Source organism: Sinocyclocheilus rhinocerous, unplaced genomic scaffold (genome assembly GCF_001515625.1).
Source record: "Sinocyclocheilus rhinocerous isolate Xijiao unplaced genomic scaffold, SAMN03320098_v1.1 scaffold905, whole genome shotgun sequence".
NCBI classification, from domain to species: domain Eukaryota; kingdom Metazoa; phylum Chordata; class Actinopteri; order Cypriniformes; family Cyprinidae; genus Sinocyclocheilus; species Sinocyclocheilus rhinocerous.
In genome coordinates this window covers 810,866-822,887 of record NW_015659390.1, presented here as the reverse complement: position 1 = coordinate 822,887, position 12,022 = coordinate 810,866, and the positions used below count along the sequence as shown (strand labels likewise).

The window sequence follows — 12,022 nt, the reverse complement described above, 5'->3', positions numbered from 1 at the left end:
GGGAGGGGGGAGGGGGGGGGGGGGGGGGGGTAGTTAAGCGCGCAAAATCACACAAGATAAAACAGGTGACGGTTTACAGTTGGAGAGAAGAGGTGATTGTGCTCGTGAAGGTGAGGCCTAAAAGCCAGAAGGCTGCAAAAAGTTGCTTGCTCTGCAAATGCCAGATAACACCTCCAGGGGAATGTGCTTTGCACCTCCAGCATGTACGAAGTCACACAAAAGAGCAGAGTGAAGGACAAAAGCAACCCTGGGACTGGGTTTTACAACTCCATGCTAATATACTGCACTTCAGAACTGAGCTAGGAGGACAGCTAAGCTAGGATATTAGCACTCTGTTATATGTAAGTGAAGTACTGTTTATAATTCTGCACATGCCATTTACCTTTGATCACTTTGTCCCTTTAGCCTCTACATTCAAGTCACGAAGCGACAAACAATAGCTTCTATATCTTGACATGTTCGAGCACACTAGCAAAGCCCTGTTCACTTAAACTCATCACCATGTTTCGTCTAATTATAATTGTTGGACTGCTTTGCTTAATCCTATGTGATTCTCTGATGTGCAGGCATTGCCTACATTTGTTAGCCTTCTTGGACCACCTAGCACTGATAATGCATGCAAATCAAATGGAAGGAAAAAATAGGAGCAGAAATATGGTGAATGTGTTCGGACAGTGTAGATTGTATATCTCTAATGGCTGCCTTATTCGTTTAGGGATGATTGCTCTGGTGCCAATGATTAATCCCTCCAGGACTTAATGGTGTCAAAGGAATACAAAAAAGGAAAGAGAGAGAAACAGACGAACAGAATTGGAAAGCATAATTAATGGATTCAGATCCTGTTAAACAGCCCCCTTACAGAGCAGATAGTAAAAACAGGGTGCATGGAACTGGCACCCAATTTGTTCACACTTTGTTGAAGTAATAAGATCCAGGCCTCCCTCATGCAGTGGATTGGATAATTAACTCCCTGGGATAAATGCAGAAGAAAGGGGGCTCCCCTTTTGATTTATCATATGGGGGAGATGACGCTATACCGGCCTTTGCAAACTGCTATTACATAAATTGCTTTTTTTTCTCAATGTACTTTTCTCACTGACAAACTAGGTTGGGAAGTGTAGATAATAAGAAAGAAGCAAATGCCAAGAAACGAGAGGGTGATGTTAAAATTTGTCATAAAGGAAAGCTCTTAAGCGCACTTTTCTTGACATAAATGCATTACTCAAAAAATGAAATGGTTCCACAGCTAAAAGAAGAATACTTCTAAAACGATTTGTCAGACCTATTCAGACATGCTCTTGCTACAGTTCCTTTCTTTTTTTTTTTGATGTTAGATCTTGTAATTGACAAAACAGGCGCTACTCTAGAGACCTCTGACTGAATGCCGTTCTTAGAAACTGCTGTCTCAGAGAACCAGCAAACAGCGTGACTCAGGTCATGCTAATTTCCATTGCTACGATGTGCTTCACCTTCCTGCTTTGTGTAATCCTGCCCAACAACTCCTTTGGAATGTGAAGATAAACCTTACCTGCCATTGTCCCTTAGAGAAGCCGCCCCCTCTTGGGTTAGTAGACACATTCCTTCAAAGGAGGACCTTGGTTTAGTGAATGAGGTGCAATTTCCATTGTCTGTTTCCTTTTGCGTGTTTAGATGTTCTGATGCGGATTTATGTACTCATTACTCTTGCTCTTCTCTCTTTCAGAAAAATGTGAAGACCCTGGTGAGGCACTGGACCATAGAGTTAGCCTTTAGACTACGAGGACGAAGGTTAAGCCTTCTGATACTTCTTTAAACTCTTCATTTTCTAACCTGTCGGGTCCCTCTGACCATGGAGGGACAGCAGGATTCAAAGAGGACTTTGAAACAAAGCCCTGGATGTGGTTCTAAATTGTCCTTTACGTGTTGGTTGTTAGTCTTAATCTTGTCTGTAGTGTCCTGTGAACAGTCCTTTACAACGTTTCACCCTGAGCGACGAGAATGGGCTTTCAACCACATGACGGTTCACAAGACGACAGGAGCACTCTACATTGGTGCTGTCAACCGCGTCTACAAGTTATCAGGCAACCTGACACTCCTAGTATCCCATGATACTGGTCCAGAAGATGACAACAAGGCCTGCTACCCTCCACTTATCGTTCAGCCTTGCACTGAACCTCTGGTTTCTACCAACAACATCAACAAACTCTTACTCATCGACTACTCTCAGAACCGACTACTTGCCTGCGGAAGCCTCTACCAAGGTGTCTGCAAACTGCTACGGTTGGACGACCTCTTCATCCTGGTGGAGCCCTCTCATAAAAAGGAGCACTACCTCTCCAGTGTCAACCAGACGGGCACCATGTATGGAGTCATCGTGCCCTCACAGGGCAAGGATGGGACCCTCTTCATTGGTACAGCTGTGGATGGGAAGCAAGACTACTTTCCAACCATCTCAAGTCGGAAGCTTCCTCGTGACCCGGAGTCTTCAGCTATGCTGGACTACGAGCTACACACTGACTTTGTTTCATCACTCATCAAGATTCCCTCCGACACCTTGGCATTGGTCTCTCATTTCGACATCTACTACATCTATGGTTTTGCCAGTGGCAATTTCGTCTACTTCCTGACCGTGCAACCGGAGACGCCTGAGAACAGCATGTCTTCCAGCGGGCCCTCAAACGACCTGTTTTATACCTCTCGAATCGTCCGACTCTGCAAAGATGACCACAAATTCCACTCCTATGTGTCATTGCCTATTGGTTGTGTCCGAAACAGAATTGAGTACCGCCTTCTACAAGCAGCCTACCTGGGCAAACCTGGACGAGTGCTTGCAGCATCCCTCAACATAAGCGCTCAAGACGATGTGCTCTTTGCTGTCTTTTCCAAAGGTCAAAAACAGTACCACCATCCACCTGACGACTCGGCCCTCTGCGTCTTCAGCATCCGGGATATCAATGCACGGATCAAGGAGCGTATGCAGTCCTGCTATCAAGGAGAGGGGAACTTGGAGCTCAACTGGCTGTTGGGAAAGGATGTACCTTGTACCAAAGCGGTAAGAAACCTTTTTTGTTATTACTAGCCACAGCAGCTAGCTTACTAATTAGCTTGTTAAACCAGCTTTGAATGTGAAGCCTTGTTAGATGTAGTATCTGAAACCCTAATCATGGAAGCTCTTTCCAAATTGTACTACTTTAATTGAGCTTGTTGTGTGCATGGATTATTTAAAAGCTTTATTTCGAGTTCTCTGCCTTTGAATGTTGTTTTCTTGGTGCAATATACATTTTTGCCCTCTATGAAACTGACAGTTCCCATGCCTGCTTCTGCTCACTAGAAAATCTCAGTAGATCAAAACAGTCAGATGGGGAATTGTTACTAATTTTATGTTTTCTTTGGAATGAAGATAGGATCTGCCCGAGACCATCTCGTTCAGGCGATCTCGGACCGATTGTTTTGGCGCGGATCCGAGCACGATTGCCGTGTTCACATATGCCCAAACGAACCGAGCTAAGGGGGGAAACGCGCCAGGTTCCGAAACAACGAGCCAGGTGTGAAAGCACCCTTAATGTTTATGTTGCTGGTTGGTGTTCTTGCATATCCATATTTCATTCTTAAGAGTGTAACAGGATACTATCCAAGCAATCCTGTTGACACCACAACCTACAGGATTGAATGTCAGACATGGTTAGGGTTAGTCTAAGCATGAAAGCACACCCCAAAAAATCCCATAAAATGATTTCTAGTCTAATTTTTTCAGTGTTCTTACCCTATGTAGACACTCCTTAAAAACGTGCTTAAATGCAAGTAAATCTAGAACCAGATTAATTGTTCAGGGCTTACTTACCAGTCAGTTTTAAAAATATGTAGTTTTAAACATCCCTAAATTCTTCCAAAAAAAAGGAGAATGTGATAAGAAGTCACATAGCGTTTTCTTTGTTCTTTACTAGTCTTGCTCCCAAAAGACCACAGTCCTCTGAGTTTTTGCTGTTTAACCGGGGGTGTAAACAAACTGAATTCGAGGCACTAATAATTCTCTGTGCATATGTTTATTTACAGGTTACCACACTGACAATTGGTTTGTCGATGCTATTATAAATATATATGAATGTGTGTATGTTTTTATGGCTGTCAGTGATTGTTTTGCAATGTGTGTGCATGAAGTTTAAGAGAGAGTCTTAATGATAAACTATTGCTACGTGGTTTTCTCCAGGGCATCCTTTATTAGCTTCAGTAAATTCGCAATTAGCATGATGTCAGAGGTGATTGTCACTCTGAGGAAAACATTATTGAGTGTCTGAGCAGGGTGGTCTTCATAGTAGCAGACTCCACTCTGGCCCCAAGGACCCTAGAGGATCGCCTGTCTGACCCCAGGGGGGCCGTCAGTGGCTTATGATGTCAGCCAGCCCTCCTCCATGTTTTTCTAGGCCTCATTAAAAACATTGCACTAGAAACCTCCTGCGTCTTCTCTCCTGGTACTAGAGGAATCCTGGTACTAGGAGGTCTGAGATATAAAAACATGAAGATATATGTTCTGTAAAAACTCCTCAGTCGATGCCGTTCAATAAATCTATGGTATTATGCAGGTAGATTTTTAGCGTTTAGCATAGCGAAGTCTGTGAGCCCACACAAATCGCCACAACTCATCACCCTCTTGCTGCCACAAAGCTTTTTTTACTCCCTTTTCATGACCAGTAGGAGCATGAAAATATTTTTACAGTGAAATAATCCTCCTCAGACTTTTTCATTTGCTATTCAAGCTTGTTTTACCTAAAAATACTGCTAGAAATCCTCTACCGTGATGTTTTTGTTTAATTTCCTGTCAGTTAGGCCTATTTTAGGCTATTTTTGATCACTGGAAACATGGCCTCTGCGCAGACTTCAGTCTAGTTCCTTCGGCTCCAGTGTCTCTGCTGAATTACAGAGAAAGTGAAACTTAGAGACGCACAGGGTGATAGAAGGAGGAAGAGAAGTCACAAGCCGAGAAGGCCGAATGAAAGATTTATCACAGATCCCAGCTTCCAACTGCCTGGCCAACCTGCTTGCTGCTTCACATCCATCCCTTTGATTCTATTCACTCATTCAGCCGGTGTTACGTTTCATCAGGCTGCCTGATCAAGCCTATCGCAGTGCCAGTTTCAACAGTGATCTAAGGAGGACATTCTATTGATCAGGTGGCTTCCAAAGGGACGACCCTTGTCCTGATTTGTGTATGGGACAATAACCCCCTACCTGAAACAGCAGTCAAGGGAAATGGGTTCCAGTGATAAGCATAATGGTTGCCGTTTGAATCGAATCAGACACTTTCGATAGATTCCAAACAAAGGACACATAAAAAAATTGATGCTGAATGTTCAAAAGCAATGTTTTTGGTTTGCTTTTTGTTTTTTTGTGTGTGTTTTGTCTTGTGTTTTTTGTTTGTGTTTTGTTTTGTTTTTTGTTTGTTTTGTGTTTTTGTGCTTTTATTTTTTTTGTTTGTTTTGTGTTTTGTTTTTGTTTTTGTTTTTTTTGTGTTGTGTTGTTTTGTTTTTTGCTTTGTTTTGCATGTTTTACATGGTCCGATTACTGTTTTCCCTCTAACTGACCAACATTTATAGAATGCAGTACTCAATAAAAATGAATCATATTTATCATATTGATTGGTTATTCAATTCTATGCATATAGAAATATAAGTTCTGCTACATTAGCTCAAATCAAACTGATATATTTAAAGTAGCAAAATTTATGATGCCATCTTTGCCAGATTTCATTTGTGATTGATGCTATTACAATATAAGACCAGAATCATTTTCTGTAAATTAGCATAATACTTGCAAGACTAGAACATAGCTGCCCTAGGGCATTACCAAGATGAATGCAGAGTGGACCGACTTAAAAAGGACTTTGCATACAAACATTGAAATAATGTAGTCAAAGGCCAACTGTTTTTGAGAAACAGATCTGAAAATCTCTAAGGCAGTTATTTTTGGACTGGAAAATATAAGAAAACACGATGAAGAAGGGCTGGAACGAGATCTGCAGAGTTCGAGGCATTTACATCCCTGCTTTATTGCCATCCCCCAGCTTGTGAAGGGCTGGGAGGCTGTAAAGATTTTATAGCGTGAGCCTGTAGTCGAGCAGGCTGATATTAAAGGGCTGCGGAGTAGTGTTGGAGACGAGCAGTGCTACATTCAGCATCATGACCGAGCACACAGTATCCATCCCTCTTACTCTACATGGCACTTTGAGGCCAGTGTCAGTCACAAACGCCGATGACCTGAATCTAAACGCCGCCGAGTGTTGTAACTAGCCGCCCAAACTCAAATGGGGATTGATAGTGGCCCATGCATGCATGTGACATGAAAAATGGGCCATAGACCTTCCCATTACATTGTAAATGTTTACAAGCTTCAATCTCTTCAGTTTAAGTTGGTGTGTATGTGTGTGTCTGAGAGAGAGGAGGATATGCAGGGTGAGAGCAATAGAGATCGAGCGAGGGGAAAAATATGGGTTTGTTTTGGCCCTGTGAACACACATTTTACACTCTGACTAGTTTATTTGTCTACTAACGGTATCCAAAAATTGATATACATGGAGAACCATAGGTTTCTGTACATTTTCAGTCATTTCCAGTAGTCATTTCCAAATCTTTAGTCTTTATCTTGCTAAGACTAATAGCTATCATTATACAGTATGTGTCACAAATACAACCAATAAATAATAATTTTTACTTCGTTGCTTAAATTGACAAAATTACAACAATTGAAATTGCACACTAAAAATATTATGATAATCATATTTACATTAACTTGTTGGTGTAAACAAGTACACCCCTGGAAATGACACAACTGAGAGACAATTCTTTTAAAAACCATAGCAGAAATAAAGGTGGCATGGTAAAAAAAAAAGTTTTGTAAACTATAAAAAAAAAAAGAAAGAAAAAAAGTTATAGTTTACAAGTATCAATAAAAACCCCAGCAACATAAAAGTGCCGAAACTTATAAAAACACTAGATGACTATATCATTTAAATCATCTGTATAGGTGTTGTTTTCGGCTGGTGTGGTGTGTGTGTATGAATGTGCTTTAGTCCCCAGCCGGGGTGAGCTACACTATTCTCATAGCACAGGGTAATAAACAGTCAGAGAGCCCGGCAGGACTCGCCAGAGCAGAGCGGGAACATGTCTGCCCAGCTGAACAGAAAACCAAGCATCTGGCTGGGGAAGCCACACTCAATGGTCCGTTTACTGTCTCCCCTCTGAAACTGAACGAGAGTCAGTATTCTCTGGTCTGCTCTGCAAACCCAAACTACCAGCTGGTTGGGTGTCACTTGATAGTGTGATACACTAGTAAAACTGAATCCCACGCTAACCGTAAAACCTGTAAATGTCAGAGAATTTTTAAATAGTGATTTCCATGCTTTAAAAAGTCTTGGAAAAATTCATAGTGAATGTAAAGTACTGTTCAAAAGTTTGGGGTCGGTAAGATTTATGAAATGCTTTTGAAAGAAGTCTCTTATGCTCACTAAGGTTGCAATTATTTGATTAAAAATACAAAACAATGTAATTTATTCCTGTAATGGCAAATCTGAATTTTCAGTGGCCATTCCTCCAGTCTTCAGTGTCACATGATCCTTCAGAAATCATCCGACAGAAATGCGTCCTTGCTGAAAAAAGAACCTTTTAAGCTTGTGTGTGCATACTGTAGGTTTGATCTTTAAAAAATGTATTTTTACAATTATTCAACAGTAACTCCAAATACCTAAAAAAAAAATTGTAGACAGTAAAAAAATGTCAACAGTGTGTAATGTGTAAATAAATAAAAAATTAAAAAATGACAAATCTTCACAGTATATAATTTCAGCATTTTTGTGTGATAGTTTGTAAAAATGTACAGTTTTGTCCAACTGTACCTTTTTTTGTACCAAAAATAGTGCAAATCGACCTTTAGTGTTCCCTAATTCCACTTCACTTGACAGCAAAGCAACCAGCTGATGTTGGATCGGTTAATGTGATTTGCTTACAAAGTGCTTCGCTGTATTAAAATCAGTGCAACCTTTTCACCCTCCCTACTGATGTCTGTATAAACAACCAAACTGACCTTGACTTTTTGATTCAAAGCAAACTGCTGACTCTCGGTTGACCTTTCTCCTCTTGTAGCCTGTCCCTATTGATGACTCCTTCTGCGGTTTGGACATCAACCAGCCCCTTGGCGGCTCTCAGCTGGTGACCGGACACACGCTTTATACGGAAAGCCGTGATCGCATGACCTCGGTGACCTCCTACGTCTATAATGGCTACTGTGTGGCTTTCGTCGGCACCAAGAGTGGACGGCTGAAGAAGGTGAGTCTTGAGTGCAGTTCTTTTTTTTTTTTGTGGAATGTTGTGGCTCTGAGAAGCTGAGATGTGTACAGAATTGGACATGTTGGAGTTAAGTGGAGAAGTTGTAGACCTTTCACCTCAGATACAGGCAAACGTTTTTGTTCGCAAACAGTGTGTCACGTTAGTTATTAATGGTGTCTTCTGGAGCACTGCTTTGAACTGCTCTACTGGCCTCATTTAAAAGTATGGATGGAAAAGAGGGAACCAGAAACTTTTTGACTAAATATTTAATACTTTTTTGTAGGATTCTTCTGGTTCTGTTCACTTTCCCGACCATAATGGGCAGCTTAAAGCGACCTCAGGGGTTCCTGTCTGCCTCCCCAGTATATTAATTTTAATAGAATGTCTTCTCAGCCAAACCCATGGAAAGGATGTTAGACACAAGAGGCCAGACACTGTTAGGGTTATCATATGCGTAATTAGAATCTCTTTCAGATAAAGGGCATAAAGAGAAAATATGGTGTTAAACGCACCTTTTTGGTTGGTAATAGCTGCGATAGACAAGAAACCATCGCTCAACTTTTATTCATTAAAAGTAAACATGAAACGCCTTTCACTACCCATTAGATTTGATATACCGTATTGGCCCGAATATAAGACGACTCTGATTATAAGACAACCCCCCCTTTTTCCAGATGTACCTTTTGGAAAAAGGCTTTTTAAAAACCAAATCTTGTTTTTTCTCAGTAAAACACATTTTGTCTTCAATTATTTTCATATTGCATTTCTTTCTCTTTTGTTTTTACTCGCGATATTTACAACACGCATTACATTACGTATTTCATGGCACACTCGTTTTATGCGTATTTGGCGCCACCTAGTGTTGTGGGTGTATTATTGACATGTCAAAGTCTAGACCCTGAATATAAGACGACCGCGTTTTTTCAGATGTATTTCCAAGAAGAAAATATCGTCTTATATTCGGGACAATACGGTATTTAATAGTTGGGCATTCATTTAATTTATCTAAAATTGATCTTCATTGCGCTAACTATTGACACAATTTTGTTACCTACAGTACAACATAACCCTAAAACAATAACTAAATACATTTTTAGCTAATTGGATAGATTTATTTCTGCTCTAGATGTCGCCAGCCAAAAAGAAAAATAGTTTCTGATCCAGAGACAATTTGGCCTTTTTGATTAAAGATGAGACAAATAGTTTTTTTTCTACATAAACCGGTTTTATTTTAGTATTATTTATATTATTATAGCATTTATTAAAATTTTTAATGATCTTTTATTTTTATATTTTCATTTTAATTTTAGTTGAAGTTTTAGTAATTTTATGTGTTTTGGCATTTTTTAAATATATTTCTAAAAAGTTTTATATTTATTTCAGTTTCAATTTTAGTATTTTTTTAGTGCTTAAACTTACTAATTTCCAAAAAAAATTGCCAAAGCAACATTTCTAATATATTTCTATTCTATTTATATCCATTTTTCACTTTTTAAATGTTTTAGAATTTATTTCATCTTTATTTCAATTACTGAAACTGATTTTAAAAAATGTACTTAACAATAACAATACCAACATAAACATGAACTAAATTGTGCACGATTAATCCAATAAGTGTTTTGAGAAAAGAATTGGCCTCTATTTTGATTTCATGTTGACTTTACAGATCTATTTGTGCAGCTCAAAATGTTTGCCCTTTATTGAGCAGCCAGTTCAGTAAGTGTTGACATTTTAGCATGTGGCTAATAGAACTGCTGTGGTTCGTAGCAAGATGAGACTACCTGCAGTAGGCAATTATGAAAATGACAAGGGGTCCGTCAGCTGCTTTTGGGACTCGTACCCCCTTTGGGGCACGACAGCGTTGAGTGACAGGCCAGGCCCTGTTAGACGAGCAGTAACAGGCATGTCCTCACCCCACAGCAGCTGCAGGAGACACCAAAGGGATGAAGACAGAGAGAGACCTGCTTTACAAACGGTGGTTTTGTCCCTCGTTCCCACCTGCCCCCCTACAAACACACACAAATAACAGCTGCCTTCCCAGACGCAAGGGAGAACGGACAATGTCAAAGTGTCAAACCGAGTGTTTGTTTCATGCCGCTAGCACAGCAACGTCCAAATTGTGTTTTGCGCCTCGATTAATTAATTTATAATTGAATCAGCACCGCAATCAGGAAGTGGCATCGGAGGCATTCTCTCTCTGTAATCCTCTTGTTTTAGTGGCTTATTAATTAATGTTATTTTTCTCCTCGCGGTTGGTGAAATTAAATTAGGCCAACAGCGCCATGCTCTTAGAAGTGCTGCCGTGGCAGGTCTGTCTTGCCTCAAGCTTGCTTAGATTCTCAGCTGGTGCATATCGTCGCCCTAGTGGCCAGAAAGGATAATGAAACATACCGATATGGTGGAATTAGGGAGGTATTACCCTAGATGGAAATACTGAGTGTCTCTGCAAACCCTGAGAATTCGGTCACATCTGCACAAGGCGTAACAGTGTCGAGGAGGAGGATGAAACAGCCTTATGAGAGCTTGTGTGTTTTGGAAAAGGTTAGGTTCCTATCGCAGCCCCAAAAAGTGTGTCTCTTGGAGAATACACAGAAGAGCCTAGAGAGCTTAGGAAGCTGGGATTTGTGAGATGCTTTGTTTTGTGTCCATGAGCCTTTTTCCCTGCTGTGCAACTCTGAGAATCTGGCTTCTGTGTTCCAGCTAGGGCTGGATGATAATTTGGATGTTTATTGAACATTCACCATATATTCTTTGTGAGTTCGCCAGTGTTATTAAATTAAGCAGTATCATGAATATTGCGATGATTTAAATGCGCTTTTTATGTCGCCATGAAGTTTCGTAATGATCATGTAGTTTTGTGATGCTCTCTTGTCTCTCTCTTGGCCAGTATGAACATTTTTTAGAAGGATGTTTTAATATACAGATTTCAGAAGCAAAACTGGAGCTTGTTAGTTCAGTTCATTTCAATGAATCAACTGTTCATTTAATCAAACAAAGCACTGATTCAATGATTTGCTTGCGTGGTATTTTTTATATATTAAATGTCTAATTAAAATATATGTAGGTAAATATTAATCTAATGTAAGTAAATATTAAAACATTTAATTACTATGTGTATTAGTAATTTTTAGGATTTTTACTGTATGTGTACTACAATCAAAACATTTATATAGAATTTCTATAACATAATTTATAAATATATTAGTAATGATGATAACAATAAGAAGAAATATGTATTTTTAAATACATTTTAAATACAGTTAATGATAATAACAACAACAAATATTTTAATATGAAATAGTGCTGTCAAATCGATTAATCGCATACAAAATAAAGGTTTATGTGTGTGTACTGTATATATTTAGGTTATATTTATATATAAATACACACATACATGTATATTTAAGATATATAATATATTATTAATATAAATCATATATAAATAGATTTTTACTTTATGCTACAATTTAGACGTTTTTATATAATTTTTTTAATTATTATTAAATTATTTGTAAATTGTTACAAAATATACATGTATCTGTGTATATGTAAACATAATCTTTTATTTTGGATGCAATTAATCGTGATTCTTGATTTGACAGCACTAATATCAATATATCACTCTTTAAATTAAGTTTAAAAGTATCATTTCCGCTATTGGCTATATGACCTAGCTAGGATTGGGCGATGTCTACCAAATTGGCATCGGACGATGTGTAAATTGAAAC

General features: G+C 39.1%; 1 protein-coding gene across 1 annotated transcript in view; it reads left to right on the top strand.

Annotated features, from left to right (window-relative positions):
- The window catches only part of plxna2 (plexin A2), a 221,255-nt gene that overhangs the window by 28,966 nt on the left and 180,267 nt on the right, over positions 1-12,022 (top strand). The window contains exons 2-3 of the mRNA XM_016532441.1: positions 1,703-3,031; positions 8,112-8,294. Coding sequence (XP_016387927.1) covers positions 1,829-3,031; positions 8,112-8,294 — 1,386 coding nt within the window. The 5' untranslated portion in view covers positions 1,703-1,828. The remainder of the gene's footprint in view (positions 1-1,702; positions 3,032-8,111; positions 8,295-12,022) is intronic.